The following is a 20,300-nucleotide window of genomic DNA, read 5'->3' as shown; positions in this document are numbered from 1 at the left end:
AAATGATAATTGCTTAAGAATTTACACAGCTAAAGTGCAACAGTAGTTAGTGTACATTATAATTTCAGTAATTGGTAGGATTGCTGTGATAGAAACAGGGATTAAATGGAACGTAGAGATAATAAACTAAATGCTGTGCGGGAGAGGACAGGAAATTTGGTTTTCATTACATATAAAGCCACATTTAGAAGTGTGCAAATCTTCCATAACTAAACCTCAAACCATTTATCTGGCTTGCATATTCCAAGTGAGACATACAGTATGGGTTGGAAGCCAGGTGGTACTTGATGTTATCCAGCAAAACATCAATTTCAACAGTGTTATATTCTAGCATCCTCCAGATGGTGCCAGTGAGAATTATGACTTGTTATTTGCGTCTTTCCAGTGGATTGTGTTTATGTTCAGTCCTTGATGCATGTTGCTTATAGCAGGGTACGTCCTGTTTCTCTGTGCAAACCATGAGTAAATGGGCCTTACACTGGGACTTTTCACAGGGGCTGGGGAGCACAGAATTCTGCCTTATGCCTTTCCAGGATGTGGTGGGCCAGCCCAAGCATTATTATTAGCATTGCCCTCAATTCCATTTTCTCTGCTTTGCTAATGATCCCAGCCTTGACATGCCATTTGTCCACTTCTCCCACAAACCTTTCCATGCCTTCTCCCACATTGCCTCCCACACATGGAATTGCCCATCCTGAGCTGATTCCCTGTGGCCACTAACCTCTCCTTATTCAGATCTCTCCTGAAGATCCAAGTTTGCCAGGACACCTACAGGAAGTTAGCCACCTAATAATCACAGTCATGGAGTCCTTGGGGATAGTCTTTATATCTCTGACAAATACAGAACACCCCAACATTGAATTACTAGGATGTGGTCAAGTGCCACCTGGTCACTTTACTTGTTTGTTGTTCCCCTTTACTCCACCTCTTTCTCCCTGCATCTTTTTAAAATGCAAGTTCTTTCAGGCAGGGACTGTGCCCTCTTTTGTGTTTGTACAGCACCTAGTGGCTGGTAATAAATATCAATAATAATACAGCTCCTGGGTTGTAATAGCATTTGGGGCATCACCTCTACATGGAGACTTTGGCTAATGGAGTAGTTGCAGACCTTCCTGGCCATGGCTCCCCCTCACTTCTAAAACTGCAGATGAAGTCACTAAGAAATTCTGCTTCACAGCATGCAGAGAATGCAGCTTTTTTGTGGCCTGCTAACCTCACCTCGAAACACACACACAGTTGATCATAACTGCACCACTTTTGTTCATTAAGAGCCTTCCAAGATCACTAAGGAGGGTGGGAGGATTTGTGACCCTTAGAAAGGGTTTGAAAATGCTATTCATTAAAAATCTTTCTCATTTTAGGTATTTGATGGTGCTGTAATAATTTTATCCTTGGCTCCAATGGTGGCCTCTACAGTGGCAAATGGCCCAAGCAGTCCTTGGGATGCCATCAGTCTCATTATCACTCTGAGAATTTGGAGAGTTAAGAGAATTATTGATGGTAAGTGGTGACTAAACTTGCTGTCTTGAGAATTGGTTGGTTGGTTAAGAAAAGGACTGTAGCCCTCGGAATTGCTTTTAGAGAATATCTATATTGTTCTCCTTCCTCTAAATTTTAAAAGCAATGAACAGGTATTTAGTGTTGTGACTACCACTGGTGGGTGAGAATAGGAAGTAATTCCATGGCTTCTTTATGAATCCTTCTTCCAGCATCCTCTATCTTGAGCCATTCTACTTTCAGTTTCTGCCTCTGGTATAACTTTGTATCTGATTCCTCATACTTTCTTTGCATCTTGGAGGTTCCCCACTGAAAATTTTCCACAAATCTGTCTCTGCTATTAATTTGAGCATAATTAGCTGTGTGCCAGAGCTGTTTTGCCCAGGATTCCAGGACACACCTCCATTGGGAAGCACTTGGAGAGAGGCAAGCAGCTTGAAGAGTTAAGACTGCAGAGAACAGGAGCAGTGTCTGAGCGTGGAAACAAGAATTCAAGGAAGGGGCTATTAGCATAGGTGGAGGGCAGTCAGATCTATTATCAAACTGTAAATTGTTTTGCTATCAGTGTATGGGATTCCAGGATGCAGGGAAGAGGAATGCAAAATGAATGAGGCCAAGGCAAGATCACTTTGCTTCTGTGAGAGAGAGAGCGTGTCACAGTGGCATTTGTATTCTAGATACAATAACTCCTCACTTAACGTTGTAGTTATGTTCCTGAAAAATGCAACTTTAAGTGAAACAATGTTAAACAAATCCAATTTTCCCATAAGATTTAATGTAAATGCGGGGGGTTAGGTTCCAAGGAAATTTTTTTGGGACAGACAAAAGGCATTATATACGGTACAGTACTGTACTGTACTGTGCTTGGGAAGTGCCCCTGGCTTACCCCACACAGGCACAGCCTGCTGCAGGCAAGGACACTAGGAAGCACCTTTGCAGCGGCAGCTTCCCCGGAGAAGAACAGGCTCGGACTTTGCCGGGAATGCTCCAGGCCCTCCTCTTCCTGTCCCTGCTCCACTCCAGGCCCACCTCTTCCCATCCCCACTACACCTCCTCTCCGGAGCACGCCACATCCCTCCCCCCCCAAAAAAAGTCCTAAGCGCCACCAAACAGCTGTTTGGCGGCGCTTAGGACTTTCTGGGAGGGAGGGGGAGAAGCGGAGACGCAGTGCTTCCCCGCTCCTGCCCCTCCCTCCCAGAAAGTCCTAAGCATGAAGTACTGGGAGGGAGGGGGAGAAGCGGAGACGCAGTGCTTCCCCGCTCCTCTCCCTCCCTCCCAGAAAATCCTAAGCGCCGCTAAACAGCTGTTTGGCGGCACTTAGGACTTTCTGGGAGGGAGGGGGAGAAGTGAAGATGCGGCGCTTTCCTGCTCTTCCCCCTCCCTCCCAGCACTTCCCTGCTGCCAAACAGCTGTTTGGCAGTGCTTAGGACTTTCTGGGAGGAAGGGGGAGGAGTGGAGATGCGGCGCTTCCCTGCTCCTCCCCCTCCCTCCCAGAAAGTCCTAAGCGCTGCCAAACAGCTGTTTGGCGGTGGGGGAAGTACTGGGAGGGAGGGGGAGGAGGCGGAGAAGGAACTTGTGCAATGCTCCCTTGTAAAGTCGCTGCTCTGCCACAGAATCTTACAAGCAGGCAGCCAAACAACGTTATAAGGGAGCATTGCACAACTTTAAACAAGCATGTTCCCTAATTGAGTAGGGACATAACATTGAAACAACGTTAAGCGGGACGACATTAAATGAGGAGTTACTGTACTGAGGACTCCCAAATTCCAAAGGGAGGGAGTGCAGCCCTGTATGGTGAAGTACTGAGACCAAAGTTCAGGATCTGATTCAGGTTGTGAAGAACATCAAGAAAAACAGTAAAATTTGCATAGTCATCCTGAATAAAGTGAGCTGGCCTTAACTGTGACTCGGTGAAGATTTTCAAAGGCATAAATGGCAGGTAGGCGCCCATCTCCTATTGAAAGTCAAAGGGAGTTAGGTGCCTAAATGCTGTTTGTACCTTTGAAACTCTCGCCCTTACTCTACTATTTCCCTCATATAGATATTTCCTGCAGTTGTATTTAGGAGTCGATGTTAAAATGCGTAGGGTCTGGAATAGCTCTTCTCCTAGAAGCTGGTGCATGGCCACACTTTTCAAATGTTACTGGGACATGCAGAATACAAAGCAGAAAATGCTCTTAACCAGCCAGTTAGAGGATCTGTGATAAGTGCTGGAATAGATCTACATTAGTGCAAATGCATTTCAGCTCTAGTTTTGCCTGCAACTCAAGTGATGGTTCGCATCTGGGGATCTAACATCCAGGGTTCAAACCCTGCTGATGACCCACATCAGGGGTCCTTGTGGTTGCAGGTGATCGAATTCCTTCTCCAAAAGAAATGCTATAGTTCAATCACAAATTGTTGGGTTTCATGGAGTAATTACTGAGTGAAATCCTATGGTCTGTGTTACACAGAAAGTCAGATCGGATGATCGTGATGATTTGTAACATCTCCTCTGATAAGCTAAACTGCTGCTGAATTTCTTCAAGCACTTGTCTGTTTTTTCCAGCATATGTGCTGCCAGTGAAAGTGGAGATGGAGATGGTGATTCACCAATATGAGAAGGCAAAGGTCATTCAAGATGAGCAGCTGGAAAGGCTAACCCAGATCTGCCAAGAACAAGGGGTAAAAATTCCATTATATTTTTATTTACATGTTGTCTGTCAAAGAGACTGGTTTTGTAAAGACTGAAATAGCTCAAATAAGTTGCCACGGTCTGAGATTTGAAAAATTATCACTAGGAATTCCATTCAGAGATGACAGACTTCAACTTTAGAACTCTCTAGGATGCTAAAGTTTCTAGCTACTTTCAGGAAATTGCAGCCTGTGTTGTACTTATTCTTACCTCCCATATGTGAAACTGGCACAACTTTTAGAACATGTAGGTATCTTCAAACAAACATTTGTTGTTTGAAAGGTTGTCTTTTCCCCTTGCTCCTGTATGTATCTTTAAGGGGATAGTAACTGTTTTTTTCATTTTTAATGGAAGAGAATAACTTCAATAACTAATTTATCAACTATCGATATGTCAGTTAGAGACTCTTTTGACCAACTCAAAAATGCTGCAGAAGAAGCTTCTGGTCTCCACCTAATAATTAAATTCACCTAGCTACATCACTCAGGCCCTAGGTTCCCTGTAAGCTGTGCAGCCGCGCAGAAGGCTGTTTAGGGCCATGCAGCTCTCCTGGCCCAGCCCCTCCGGAGCTGCTGGGGAAAGGAGCCCCTCCCCCAGTCTGGCCCAGGCCCACCGGAGCTGCTGCAGCTGGGGAGAGGAGCCCCTCCCCCAGTCTGGCCCAGGCCCACCGGAGCTGCTGCAGCTGGGGAGAGGAGCCCCTCCCACGGTCCGGCCCAGGCCCACCAGAACTGCCGCAGCTGGGGATAGGAGCCCCTCCCCTGGCCCAGACCAGGTCCACTGGAGCTGCCAGAGAGAGGAGCCCCGCCGGAGCTGCCGTGGCCAGGGAGAGGAGCCCCTCCCCTGGCCTGGCCCAGGCCTGCCAGAGCTGCCCGGGAGAGGGGTCCTTCCCCCAGCCCGGCCCAGCCCGGCCCAGCCCAGCCCAGGCCTGCTGGAGCTGCTGCAGCTGGGAGAGTCGCCCCTCCCCCCAAGCCCAGGTGCTGCTCCTGGGAGAGAGAGCTGGGTGGACCCCTGTCTCCCTGCTGTAGCCCCGGGGCAGCCTGCACACCAAACGCCTCACACATCACCTCCATATTGGTGCACATAACAAAATTCATTCCGCACATGGGTGGGAAAAATTAGAGGGAACACTCCTCAGGCCTGTGAAAAATGTTGTGCCTTGTGCAACATAGTTAGCTGAACCTAACCCCCACTGTAGATGCAGCTAGGTCGATGGAAGAATTCTTCCATCGACCAAGCTACTGCCTCTTGGGGAAGTGGTTAACTACATAGACAGAAAAACCCCTTCCATCAATGTAGGAAGCATCTACATTATAGTACTACAGTGGCACAGCTGCAGTGCCATAGCTATATCTCTAGCTGCTGTAGAATAGCCATACCCCTGGTCTCCTAGTGCTCTATGATCACGGATTGACAAATGTAGCTCCCATTGCATTAAGGGGAGTTGTGTATAGTCTGAGTTTAGAAATTTCCAGTGCCTGCTCTTTTCATAGACTGTTGTTCATAGTTCTGTTTGAAGAGGGTTTGTAACTTCAGCCTTAACAAGTTTCCAAGTCTTAGGCCCCAGACTTCCCAAAACTTACTTACACTCTTAAGTACACGTGTAAGTCTTTGTAGGATTGGGGCCTTAACTGTTTCAGATGTTAGTAACAATGCTTAGCACAACTTCACATCCATTAACTAATTTATCCTTCTAATGCCCTTGTGAGTTAAGTAGGTAAATAATAGTGATAATTGACCAAGACCATGCAGTGATCAGTGATATAGTGGGGACTTGAACCTACAATTTCCTGAATCCCATTCCAGTGTCTAATTTTCTAGCCCACGCTATTTGGTTGCCACTCTTCCCTAAAGGGACAATGTCAGGTTAAAATCATCCATTTTTAATAAGTGCATTTCCATATCCATGTTACAGGTAATTCCTTCAACTATGAAAACTTAAAAAGTATTGGGCCTTATTCTCTCTCACTGTCTTAACCTGGGTGAGGCCCCTTTTCCTTGACAGAGTGGTGTAAAAGGGTCTTAGAGTAAATGAGAATTAGTCCCATTATATCTAATCTTTCACAGTTTGTGCATGTGTTTTCCTTCCTTCATTTTTCTAACATTGGACAACAAGAATAAGCCAGTCCCTTTTTCTTTGAGTGTGTGACATTTCACTTTTAAAAAGCGACAAAGAGTCGCTTTTTACAAATCCAGACTAACACGGCTACCCCTCTGATACATTTCACTTTTAGGTTCTCCTACACTAGCTTTAGTTTGAGACACTGCAGGGGAATGATTTGATTTTCCTTTTTGTTTTTCAATTAAAATCTCTCTTCACTGGAACGGGAAGAATGAATTTTAGTTCATGGAAACGTTTCTCTTGATCTGAGGTTTGGTGAAAGCTTTTTTTTCACAAAAGCTAAATTCTGGGATATATTTGGCTTGATGGTGCCCAGGAGAAAGCATTTCAGAAGGAAGCCTGTCATCCTTACTCAGGGAAATCTCCCATTCACTGGGAGTTTTAGTTGTGCAGAAAACACAGGGTCACTTGTCAAGAGAGATGATAGGCTCATTTCTGGCACTCAGCCCAAGCCAGGCTGAAGCAAGAGACTGGAAGGGCACCACCCAAGCACAAGACAAAGGAAGACATACAGCCTAGAGGGTTGGCAAAGTATCAGAAAACTAGAGCAAAGCCCTACAAATGCTCTCTTGCATGTATGGTTAAATACTGTCAAAACCTAGCATCCATAACCTGTGCTGTAATGGTTAGTACACCCGTATAGCCAACAAAAAGAAATGTTGCATTGCTCGATGGAGTAAATCCATGGAAACAGAATAGGGTCTCTCCTAGCTTCGAGGTGGCATCAGCTACAGTAAAAAATATATACTAAAGAAAAATGACAGCATACTAATCTCCTTTGTTTTCATATCTTGTATTCCTGCCAAACAAATGTCTCAGCTGTATATTATGAGGTAAATGCACTAATTTGCTGCAACACAAGACATTGACACAAGAACTGCATCCTCCCTTCATAAACTGACAGCTTCATAACCGAGTGGAGAATAAGCTGTCAGCATTATAATAGTCACATTGACACTGTATGTAGTGTGTAATTGAGAAAACATATCTTAATGTTCTTTAACATCTAAAATTCTGTCCAGCTTCCGAACACCTGCTTTTACACCATTATTAACCTTTTTAACTTTTGAAATGCAGACCTCTTCTCCTTGGAGCTTGCTCTCTTGAAAGTTTGTGTTTGTATTTTTGAGCTAACGATGTGGATTTTGGACAGGAAAGTTCCAATAAAAAGAGGTTCCCCTACGATGGTAACATCTGGAAAAGACACATGCAGAGAGGAAAACGCATCATATATATATAGTGAGAGATTAAAAATATGGGGCAGATCCATAGCCAGAGTAATTTCCATAGGGCCAATGGAGCTACAACAGTTTACACCAGCTGAGGATTTGCCCCATAGATATGTGTGTGTGTGTGTGTGTGTGTGTGTGTGTGTGTGTAAGGGTCAGTTCTGAGCTGCTTATTCAGGCAAAACTCTCAGTGAATTTTTGCATGAGTTAGGAGCTCAGGTTTAGTCTAAAGAATCTGGACAAGAGAGAAGCAGGTGGACTAAAACCTGAGTACTCTTCCTGAAGTTTATATTTTGTGAGCAAGCTAGTGATTTGCATTGATTTACAAATTATTATAGACGGGTCTGGTAACACTGCCTGTAGTTAAGGTTGCCTGACACTATCCATTGTAAGACGCTGTTTTCAGTTCTTATAATTTTGCCAAACATTAACCACAGGGACTGAAAATTTTCATTTCTGATGTCTGCCTCAGGCTGAATTTTTCTGGAAAATTTCACCCAAAATGGTTCAGCTGTTTCTCAAAACAAGGTTAGGGAAAATGTTATTTTGCTCATGTTAAAAAAAATTCTGTCAGCCTTTTCTTGAGTGTCCCTCTAGTGCAGAGGTGGGCAAACTTCGCCCCACGGGACTGTTCTGCCCGGCCCCTGAGCTCCCGGCCGGGGAGGCTAGCCACCGGCCCCTCGCCCGCTGTCCCCCTCCCCCACAGAGCTACGCCGCCACGCGGGCAGCGCTCTGGGCGGCGGAGCTGCGTGCTCCTGCCAAGCAGAGCGGCAGTGTGTCTGGCTCCGGCCAGCGCGGCAGCCAGACATGCTGCTCTGCATGCTCTGCTCGGCGTGTTAAGTGGGCCAGGGCCGGGGGGTTGTATAAGGGGTGGGGGACCCCGGGGGGCAGACAGGGAGCAGGGGGCGGAGGTTCTGGGGGTGGTGGTCAGGGGACGGGGAACAGGGGGGTTGGATAGGAGGTGGGGTCCCAGGGGGTGGTTAGGGGCGGGGGGTCCCAGGAGGGGGCAGTTAGGGGACAAGGAGCAGGGGGGGTTGGATGGGTCGGGGGTTCTGAGGGGGGCAGTCAGGGGGCAGGAAGTGGGAGGGGTTGGATACAGGGTGGGTGCCAGGCTGTTTGGGAAGGCACTGCCTGGAACCCACCCTGTTTGGGAAGGCTCAGCCTTCCCTATCCGGCCCTCCATCCAGTCTGGCAACCCCAATGTGGCCCTCGGGCCAAAAAGTTTGCCTATCCCTGCTCTAGTGCCCGTTGGCTTTGGAGCAAAAATTTCACATTTAGCAGGATGGTGGCCTGTGTGTCGGATGTGCTTTTTGCCATCACTGTGAAAATCTGCCCAAATTTGACCAAGTTTTAAGCCTTTGAAAAATCACAGTTTACACATTATCCAAAAAGACTTGCTGGGGCTTTGCAGCTAAATTCCCTGAAGAGTCCATCCACGCAGAGTACACTCCAGGCCAGGTCTGAGCAGGATTTGCCCTGGAATTATAACTTTGGGCTGCTGCAGGCTGAGTCCAGGCACCAGAACTGAGAGCAGAGAGACTCTCTCTCCTATGGTCTCAATACACCCTGTGCTAAGTCCAGGCAATGTGGAGGAAGAAGCTGCCTGATTCAAATGCTGAGGGGACAAGAGAAAAACCTGGGGAGAGGAGCAAGGGGAGTAAATTGAGACCAGGGTCTTGGGGATGAGGTAAGACTAAGACTGAAGGTGGCAGGAAAGTGGGAACCTGGAAGTTGAGCTGGGAAGACTAGGACCAGCTGAGCAAGTAGACTTAGCCCTGGTCTACACTACGGGGTTAGGTCGAATTTAGCCACGTTGGGTCAATTTAAAAATGACTGCGTCCACACAACCAGCCCCGTTCCGTCAACCTAAAGGGCTCTTAAAATTGACTTCTGTACTCCTCCCCGATGAGGGGAGTAGCGCTAAAATCGACCTTGCTGGGTCGAATTTGGGGTAGTGCGGATGCAAATTGATGGTATTGGCCTCCGGGAGTTATCCCAGAGTGCTCCATTGTGACCGCTCTGGACAGCACTTTGAACTCCGATGCACTAGCCAGGTACACAGGAAAAGCCCCGGGAACTTTTGAATTTCATTTCCTGTTTCGTCAGTGTGGCAATCTCAGCAGCACAGGTGACCATGCAGTCCCCCCAGAATCATAGAGCATAGAATGTTTCTACGCTCCCCCTATCATCTCCGTCCCTGAGGTTATTGCAGATTAGAAGGTGAAAAAAATGCACTCGCAATGACATGTTTTCCGAGCTCATGCAGTCCTCCCGCACTGATAGAGCACAGCTTAATGCATGGAGATATTCAGTGGCAGAGGCCAGGAAAGAATTAAGTGAGCACAAAGAGCGGAGGCAGGACGCGATGCTGAGGCTAATGGAGGAGCAAACGGCCATGATGAAGCGTCTGTTGGGGGAGCAAACGGACATGATGAAGCGTCTTGTCTGTTGGAGCTGCAGGAAAGCCAGCAAGAGCACAGACCCCTGCTGCATCCACTGTATAACCGCCTACCCTCCTCCCCATGTTCCATATCCTCCTCACCCAGATACCCAAGAACGTGGGGGGGAGGCTCCGGGCACCCAGCCACTCCACTCAAGAGGATGGCCCAAGCAACAGAAGGCTGTCATTCAAACAGTTTGATTTTTAGTGTGGCTACAATAAGCAATGTGGTCTTGTCCTTCCCTCCTCCCCCACCCCACCCGGGTTACCTTGTCTGTTATCTTTTTTTTTTTTTTTTTTTTTAAAGAAAGAATGCATGATTTCAAAACAATAGTTACTTTATTTTGAAAGGGGGAGGGTGGTTGGCTTACAGGAAATTAAAATCAACAAAGGGGGCGGGTTTGCATCAAGGAGAAACACACACAACTGTCACACCGAAGCCTGGCCAGTCATGAAACTGGTTTTCAAAGCCTCTCTGATGCGCAGCGCACCTTGCTGTGCTCTTCTAATCGCCCTGGTGTCTGGCTGCTCAAAATCGGACGCCAGGCGATTTGCCTCAACCTCCCACCCTGCCATAAACGTCTCCCCCTTACTCTCACAGATATTATGGAGCACACAGCAAGCAGCAATAACAATGGGAACGTTGGTTGCGCTGAGGTCTGACCAACAGCGCCAGTGAGCTTTTAAACATCCAAAGGCATATTCTACCACCATTCTGCACTTGCCCAGCCTATAGTTGAACTGCTCCTTACTACTGTCCAGGCTTCATGAATGGATCCCCGAGCAGGAGAGCAGAGTTGTAGCGGAAGCGGTGGACGAGGATGGTTAGCAGTTCCACTGCACCGTCTGCTGCCAGCAGCACCCAGGAGGACCAGAACGGATCCCCTGAGCTCGTCGCTGGGGAGCAGGAGAGCAGAGTTGCAGCAGAAGCGGTGGAGCCGTACACCATGCCCTGGAGGTTGCTAGGAGCCGGGCAGGGAAGACGTTCCTAGAACCCCCAGCCAAGCTACATGTCTGACGAGGATGGTTAGCAGTCCTACTGCACCGTCTGCTGTGAAGGCAAGGAGCTGCTACTGTGTAGCAATGCCAGCTGCTGCAAGTGCTTCTGTGTCAAATGCTTGGAGGTCCGGGTAGGGCAAGGTACCTCCGCCAAGGCAAAAGAGCAAGAGCCCTGGAACTGTTACATGTGTCAACCACAGAAGTGCTATGGGGTGTTACAGCGCCGCCCAGACTGGAATGTACAGCTGCAAGACTTCACCAGCAACAAAGGAGAGGAATATGATGCACCTAAAATCTAAAAAGGACCGCACATTTTCCAGAGTCACTACCCTTGATAACAGAACGTCAATGATTGCATTGGCTACTTGGATCACAGCAGCCCCCACAGTAGACTTGCCCACAACAGCAACAGTGATGGTGAGCTGAGTGGGCTCCATGCTTGCCGTGGTATGGCGTCTGTATGGATAACCCAGGAAAAAAGGCGCGAAACGATTGTTTGCCATTGCTTTCACGGAGGGAGGGGTGACTGACGACATGTACCCAAAACCACCTGCGACAATGTTTTTGCCCCATCAGGCATTGGGAGCTTAACCCAGAATTCCAATGGGCGGCGGAGACTGTGGGAACTGTGGGGTAGCTACCCACAGTGCACCGCTCTGTAAATGGATGCTAGCCACGGTAGTGAGGACGCACTCCACCGACTTAATGCGCTTAGTGTGGACATACGCAATCGACTGTATAAAATCGATTTCTAAAAATCGACTTCTATAAAATCAACCTAATTTCGTAGTGTAGACATACCGTAAGACTGAAAGTCAAGGTAGAAAGGAGACTGGGACAGCAAACCTTTGGGGTGAGAAGAAGGAGGTGGGGGAAGCGGAGAGAGACAGTGATTTTATAGATATGACATATTCTGTTTTAAAGAAAGTAAAATGGACAGATCACATTCTACCACATTGCACATAACATAGTAAGTTGTGTGTACAATTTATCTTTTGTAAATGTGTTATAGAATAGAGCATAGAGCAGATGTAGCAGTGAAGTCTGTTTTTAAAAAATTAACAAACAGAAAATATACATCTGAATATTGACTTGCTTTTTTAATTACATTTATTTTTATGGGTGGAAGTTTAAAGGGGAAAGGGAGATTGGCAGATGATCAGGTATCACATCTATAAAATACATATCCATTCTGGAATGACGTAAGAGACATACATTTGCAAATATAAAAAACTCTTTCCAGATGTTGAATTTTGGCTGGTCATACATTTGAAAGTCAGAATATATTTTATGAATTAAAGTACCATGCACTACTATTTTGACTTTTTCAGTGTCCCACTGAAATTGTTTGAATTTCTGATATTTTATTCAGTCCCCACATGTTAGAAAAGCTACAATTAAAAGAGAAGGCAGTCGAGGTAGAAAGTATTAAAAATACTGACATGACATAACTGCATTAGAACTCACAAAAATAAGTATTTATAAAATGGACTGGGTTAATCTATGCCCATTGTAATTTTGTAGTAAATATTATAACAAACACACTAAGTTGCAGGTGAAACAGTTTTATTAGACTACCTTAAAATAAAAAATGAATCCAAAGCTTTCATTAATGTGCAAATTCCAATCAAGAAAGGTGTAGCTGTAACTTTGGTGTCAACTGTGAGGGAATTTCCATCCCACTACCAGTTCTGGTCATAGGTCATCAGTTTATGAACTTTCTTGCGTAACTTCCTGCTTAAGAATGCTTCAGCTTATGATCCAACCAAGACTGCAAATACAGTCATATCACAAGAGCTGCTTTTCTGTCAAACCATGTAGGATTGGGTTTTTCATCATTATTAAAACCATAACTATGGAAGCTAAGATTTTTTTTTTAACTTAGTAATTTGTAAAACAGCTGCTAGTTTAATGGCATGGCTATTTAGCTGGTAAAATTACCTATCAGAGAAATAACTTATGTTATCCTTTTGCAATAACTTTAATTTATTTCTAACTACCAGTCATTTTCCTAGTGAATGGCAGGCAGCCAAGGTCATCCTGTGTTTCATTCTGACCATAAATCATTAGTTTGCAACTGGCTCCTGATTTTTATTGTTACCAACAATGGCTAAACTAATGGAAATAAACATTGGATTGTATCCCAGTGGCAGATGAGTTTTAGGGCAGGGCATTCTGTACAGACAGCACTAATAGAATTGAGCAAAATTAATGCTAGTGCATTAGACACGAGCTAGCTTCTGGCTAAAGTGTTCATTGATCTCTCCAAGGCTCTGTCAATCATACTCCGTTGCTGGACTGTTAAAGAGAAGTACCATATGATTCACTGCTAATTCTGTCCCTTCTTGATTCTTATATGAGTGTTATACAACAATAGAGTGGATGGATGGCACTCTTTATAAATCCAGTCAGATAATGGCAGATGTTACCTAGAGTTCCATATTGGTCTCCGTCATTTTATCTGTTTATAAATAATTACCTAGTGCATTGCATTAAGTGGGGATATGCATTGTAATGCACTCTAATTCTTACTCTTTTGTTTACAGCCAAAGCATCTCTAATTGTGTTATAGCAGCATGTACAACTAATTTTGCAAAAAGCAAGTTAGTGTAATTCTCCCAACAATGTAGTAACGAGCTTTACCTCCAAAATGTGCAATCTAGTTATGACTCCCTTTGTTAAATCCTTCAGAATGATTGGATAGTTTCAAAAGCCAATCAGAATTTGAAGGCAATTTTTCTTAAATCAGTGTAACTATCAACCAAATCACAGGCTTAAAAAATATTAAGAATCTTGAGACATTTAATGTTCTGGCTTAGAATTTGCTCAGCCAATGACATAATTGTTCAGTTACTATAGGCTGAAATGGTAAGAAATACTATGCCCAGTATCACACCAGAAAAAGGGTTCATAACAGAAGAAAGGAGTTGCCTAATCTCACAGAAAATGGCTTCAAACCCCTTTTCCTCAATAACGAGAGCACTAATGCTTCAGTCATGCACAAGACATTGATTTTACACACCTCAGCACATATAAATATGAAACCCATCCTTACTATAGCAAATCATATTTTAAATAATAGTGGAGACATAACAGATTATCCACATTGAGTGAGTTTAAGTTTGGCCAGTCTCCCTTTTACCTGTTTCAAAAGAGGCATATGACCCAAGTCCTATGAAAGTTCCAGAGGTACAGCTGAAAAAAGTCCTGCAAGTTTTGACTCTCAGACAGTGGGACAACAAGATAGATTCTACCAGGTCTAGAACGAATTGTAATCTACCTTGTATTTTCTGAAGTTACTGGAAACATGGTTCCTTTCTGAAGTTACTGGAAACCTGGTTCCTTTTAGATAAAAGTTTTTCTTAGATGGTAAGTTGTTTGGAGCGGGAACCATGTTTTCTAGTGTGGTATTTCTTTCCCCCCCCCCCCCCCCCCAGCACTTAGGACAATAGGAGCCTGTTCTTGATTGCAGCCTTTGGATTCTACCACAATATAACTAGTTAAAACAATAAGCTGGTTTTACAACATACCTAGTTAAAGCAAGCCCAAAAATTAAGACATTTTGGAAAGCTGATGGAGACTCCATAAGGGAGGTAACAGGGTGTCAACTGTCAGATAACCCCTTAGTATTTATATTAACTTGTCTTGAAAACTCTGTATCTTATAAAAGCCATAAAGAATTGATCACTCCCAGTTGTTGTTACAATTACTACAGTAAAGTGGTGGAAGAGGAGTGACTGCCCTCTAAATCTATTGAGTGGTATCAAAAAGTATGGGAAATTCTGATACTAGAATACTTATCCCATCAAGGCAAAGGTTTAGAGGGAAGAAGCAGAAAAGATAATTACTTACAAATCTGATGGAAATTTTTGGAGTGTCCTGGAAGACGGTCATCACCCGCCATCATGCCTGATAGTTTGAGAACTTTCTTTGAAAACAAAGGAAGGGAGAAACCCCTTTAATAGTCAGTCACTCAAAATTAAGATAAAATAAGGAAGATAGATAGGAACCATCTCACTACTAGTCATAACCTTTATTTTTATTGGCTTGTTTATACTAGATAAACCTATTTTAATAAATCCTATAGCAGTATTCCAGCATCTTAAATGTCTTATCTTAAGTATAAAACACAACAAAAAATTAAGTTATGTAATCTCTCTAGATGAATAATTGGATGTAACTAATTTTAAAATGATCTTTTGGGTAGATCCATTTGTGAGCTAAAATAATTAGAAGATGTCATGTCTCGTCCTTTATTTTTCCCTAAATATTTTAATAAATATCCATTTTGTTTTTCATAGCAGTATTAGTTTATAATATCACTAAATGGTGATTTTCCCCCTCCCTTCTTTTCAAACGTGCTAACTTAAATTAATAGATTTGTTTTGTTTTGTAAACATTTTTAACAGAATTTCATGTATCTTATTTACTGTTGTCAGTAATCAGTTTAAGGGTTTGCATCTCAGTTGGCCAAACTGTATAGATTACCTTACATAAATAATGGACAAAGTGGGAGTGTCATAAAGATCATTAATACAACACACTCACTCTTCTGCCCTGGTGGTAGAAAAGCTGTAGCAGACAAATGGTAGCATTTTATGCCCACTTTCCACTGATGTAAATGACTGCACAAGTTTCATGGCAGTGATGAATGGGAAGTTAGATGCTGACAGTTCCAAATGCGGGGGGGAGGGGTGGGTGAGCCTACCTCAACTCTTTATAGCTGGGTGGGTTTCAGTAAGTGTGAGAGTCATCAGTATTTCTGCTATTAGCTTCTACATTTCTGTGTCCCGTTGCTCAACACACCTGCATTCCATTGAAGTAAATAGAACTATGCTGATTTACACTAGCTAAGCATCTGGTCCTCTAAGTGCATTCCTTTAACAGCCACTCTGATCCTCCATGTTCGTCTTTAGCCCAGCTGAACCAGCATAGAGGTAAGAGTGAAAACAGGACAAACAACCGGATCATATTTGCAAAGACCAATAAAAAGGGATTCACATATTGTTGGGGAAGTGTATAAGGCTTGTGTATGCTTCTCATGCCTCAAAAACAGGGGAGGGAAACTTTCCACACTACCTGAGACATCAAGTACAGATTTCTGAGGCAGATAAAACTAGATGCTTTGCAGAAATACATAGGTGCACACTTTAGCAGGGCTGGCAATGTGGTGTGTGGTTTTGTCCTTTGGCCATAAGATGGCAGTAAAGCCACTTCTGTTATTTTACTTTATCGGCAATATTGCACTCTTCACCTGAATTACTGTTCTTCACTATCTTTGTGACTCCAGTTTCACTCACCAGTCAGAATATTTATCTTCAGCTAAGATATGAATTTTTCCAATTTAGGTTATAAAGATTTGCTTTGAGGAAGTGGAATTGTCTAGTGATTAGAGCACAGAAGTGGGAGTCTGGAGATCTGGTTTCTATTTACATTTCTGCCACAGATTTGTTGTGTGACCTTGGGTCAATTTCTGTGCCTCAGTTTCCCCATGTTGTTTACTTATTGTAAATAGTTTAATCTGTTTGCTTTCTGAAAGAGCTCAAATTAAAGTTGGCTTTTGTTTTCCAGCCAATCATGAACAAGATTAAAAGAAAAAGAACAGCAATGCCATTGTAAATGTTCCCCATAATCTGTTTCTTGCCTATGATTTGTGTGGTTTTTTTAAAGATGAAATTTTGCGAGATTTTATTTTATTATTTTAGTTTATGTTCTTCTAAAGATTCAGTATTGAAAGTTGAAATTCTCTGTTATCCACCTGCTCATTGTAGTATCTAAGCTGGAAAACAGAGGTCAGGGGATTGGTAATGAAATGTAAAATCTTTCTATAAATCTATCTATAAATTGTTGGTTCATATCTGGCCCAAACTGGCATTTATGAAAAGTCATTATCACCATCTGGCTTTTGAAGTAGGAAGCTATTGTGAAAGGAGTTGGTGGTCCCTGTCCTGTTCTTTTTTCGGCCGTGTCTACACTTACAAGCTTACAGTGGCACAGCTGTACCGAAGCAGCTGTGCCACTGTAAGATTGCTCGTGTGGCGGCTGTATGCCAACGGGAGAGAGCTCTCCCATCGACATCATAACACCAGCTCCATGAGCAGCGATAGCTATGTTGGTGGGAAAATATCTCCCGCCAGCATAGCACTGTGCACACAAGCGCTTATGCCAGCAAAACTAATGTCACTCAAGGGTGTGTTTTTTCACACCCCTGAGTGACAAAAGTTTTGCTGACATAAGTGCTAGTGTAGACATGGCCTTAGTTAATAGGTAGCCACAAAAACACTACTGTCAATATGCTTGTTGGAAGTTTCAGTGGAGAGCTCAAGGATTGACAGGGGATAGAGACTAAATTACACTCTCACTCCTTACATGTGTGTCTTACAGGCCAAGTGCCCCTACCCATACTGTGAGTAGAAGACTTCAGTCTCCAGGGCTGCCAATCTGGTATCTTTTTTTTAGTACATGGAAGCTGTTGTCCATTTCCCACTCCAGTAATACGTGAATCTCAACCTGGAAGAGCCACTTCTCTCTATAGCTGACCACTAATCCAGTGTTCATACTAAATTAATAGAGACCATTGCTTTGATAGCCTGACAATCATGCTGAATCATGGCTTTTCAACAGAGGACTCAGTGGAATGTACACTATAGAATGAACTGAGTCCTGCCTTACATGGAATGAACTAGGATCACCACATGTATAATCTGACAGCAAGATGGATTTGAGTCAGCATCTCGGAGAGGAAAGCCAGAACCAAATTCAGTTAGCTAAGGTGCCATTACACGCAAGTTTTTAAAAGCTAAGTTACTAATTTCCCTTCAGTTATAAAAGTGTAGTGACAGGTGCATTGCAGTGTGCACACTGTAAGACTATCCTTTCGGCCATGCAAAGTCTTTTCAGATCTTTTAGTTAAGAGGCACAATGCTGGAAATTTGAAATGCATTAACCTATCACTTCACTAATTTTCTTTTCCCTCTCACTGTGTGTAATTAGAATTATATTGGTCACCACCATACGTCTCCATGTTTTGAAAGAGTTGCAACCCAATGCATTCCTTCCTCAGAATTGTGGTGGCTTAGGTGTACGGGTTGTAATGCAGAAGAAGGAGTGAAGAAATCCTCAACCCCCAAATGAGGATTCAGAGGACCCTTCCTGTCCCTGCCAGGAGGGAGATTTCTTTCTTGCATCACAGGAGGCATGTGTCTGTCAAACACAGGGAAATATACTGGATCTGTCATTGAGATTGCTACTCTCTAGCTCTCTGCCTTTCGGTCATTGTCACTTTTATTGTATACAGTGCCGCCCAGCATAGGATGTAATTCAAAAATAATAGCAATAATGGGTCAAATCCTGCCCCCTTCCCTGCAGTTCTAGAGGGCCTTGCCTGCAGCAGAACTGCTGTGGTTCAGTTATTTGAGGGAGGAAGTCCTTGGGTGTAGAGGGGAGAATCCCCTCCATGGAATTCATCAGTGTAAAGTCCAGATATTAGAGTTGTGTGTCAATAACAGGAATCACCCTGAATGATGGTTGAAATGATTATACAGTGAAACCTGTATTGGAGGTCACACTTATTAGACAATTTCTTCTCTTAAGAAACTGCCCCAAAGTGTATCTCCAAACCGAATTAATATAATTTCCCCCCACCTTTCTTAGAAGACCATCAACATCCAAGCAACCAAACAACAGCTTGGGTGCTAATCTAAACTCAACTTTTCTGGGGAATAATGATTTCCAGGTAGGGTTTACTTGTGTCACATCATTTTATGTTGTTTTTCCCATAGTTTGAAATTAGGCAGTTGAGAGCCCACCTAGCTCAGCAAGATCTGGACCTAGCTGCTGAGAGGGAGGCTGCGCTACAAGTACCCCACATGCTGAGTAAACAGAGCAGCAATAGATATAAGGTAGTGGCAACTGGAGACTCAGATGATGAGGCCACTGAGAATATCACCGAGTTACGACCACCACGAGGTGAGTGCTATGTACAGTGCCAATTGCTTCTGCTGTTCCCTTACATGGAATTGTTGAATTCACTGATTATTCTCATTTTACAAGTGAATTGATTACATTCCCTGGAGATTGCACTTCCCCATTTGCAAGGAAGCCAGGTCTGCTTCAAAGTGGCAGATGTTCTATTTGTGAACAAATTCCAGCCAGAGCCAATAAACTGACCCTGGAAGAAAATGACTATGATGCTCTCCTTCATGGTTCTGATGCTTATATCCGACAAGCACTAAAGTGCAGCAGCCAAGTCAGAATTGGCAAAGAATTTTTCGCTCAGTGATAAAAGCATGGAAATCAGGAGGAACATTGGAAAACATTATCAGCCTTGGGGCCACCCACATTTCTGTGATTTGAAGCAGGCACAGGGCAGTTTTGAATTGATGTCGCATCTCACATCTGCTTGTCTGTCTGTGGAGCAACCTGGTCTCAAAGTATTTTTATTAATAGTCAAATAGTAATATTTACAGTGAAACACTCTTTATACGGATTTTTTAGTAACAAATTAAATATGTTGGGCCAGGTTTGTCCCTGATGTTGTCAGCACCATTACATCAGGAATTTATTTGATCTATTGTGCTAATGAGCCCAGTTTTTAAACATGGTCACCTAGGTTGAAGACCCTATTTCTCCAAATTACCAGACATATATAAACATACATACACCCCTAATATGAATGTGTCTGATTTTAGTACCCAAATGCAGAATTATGCACCCTCACTTTGGTACCTAATTTTAAATATAGGCATCCATAGAAACCCTGCATCTTCTGTCGTATTCTGGGAGCTGTATAATATTCTGTGAACATTAACACAATTACCAAACAGTAAAAACAAAGACGTATTCAGTGTGGGGAAGTGGTGAATAGCTACACACCTAAACTAAATCAGGAGATCTGTCTAGCCTTCGCTGTTGTACAGGCTGTAGATGTTACCTTTTTCCTGGTGTGAGCATGAATCTGGGAGACTAGCACTCTGACCTTCACATTAGTATGACCCATAACCGTGCACTGTATAGTGCTAATGAAGGAGCGTAATGCCATGTGTCAACTTGCTGAAATGGAATAAGTAATATGTTCACCAAAAGTGTAGGTGCCTTTTCATGACATGAGCTGTGAATGTACAATTCACAGTCAGGGCCGGCTCCAGCATTTCTGCCGGCGGCGGCAATTGGAAGAAAAAAAAAAAAAGCCGCAATCGGCGGCGGCAGTTCAGCAGCAGGTCCTTCGCTCCTAGAGGGAGTGAGGGACCTGCCGCCCCCGAATTGCCGCAGGTGCCGCCCCCTCTCCCTTGGCCGCCCCAAGCACCTGCTTGTTAAGCTGGTGCCTGGAGCCGGCCCTGTTCA

At 43.9% G+C, this 20,300-nt stretch overlaps 1 protein-coding gene across 1 annotated transcript in view; it reads left to right on the top strand.

The window, feature by feature from the left end:
- The window catches only part of TMEM266 (transmembrane protein 266), a 119,148-nt gene that overhangs the window by 75,421 nt on the left and 23,427 nt on the right, over nt 1-20,300 (top strand). The window contains exons 8-10 of the mRNA XM_065412683.1: nt 1,362-1,500; nt 4,046-4,161; nt 18,740-18,926. Coding sequence (XP_065268755.1) covers nt 1,362-1,500; nt 4,046-4,161; nt 18,740-18,926 — 442 coding nt within the window. The remainder of the gene's footprint in view (nt 1-1,361; nt 1,501-4,045; nt 4,162-18,739; nt 18,927-20,300) is intronic.

The sequence above is a fragment of the Emys orbicularis genome, chromosome 10, assembly GCF_028017835.1.
Source record: "Emys orbicularis isolate rEmyOrb1 chromosome 10, rEmyOrb1.hap1, whole genome shotgun sequence".
NCBI classification, from domain to species: Eukaryota; Metazoa; Chordata; order Testudines; family Emydidae; genus Emys; species Emys orbicularis.
Note: the sequence above shows the minus strand (reverse complement) of the source record. Positions and strands in the feature narration are given on the sequence as shown.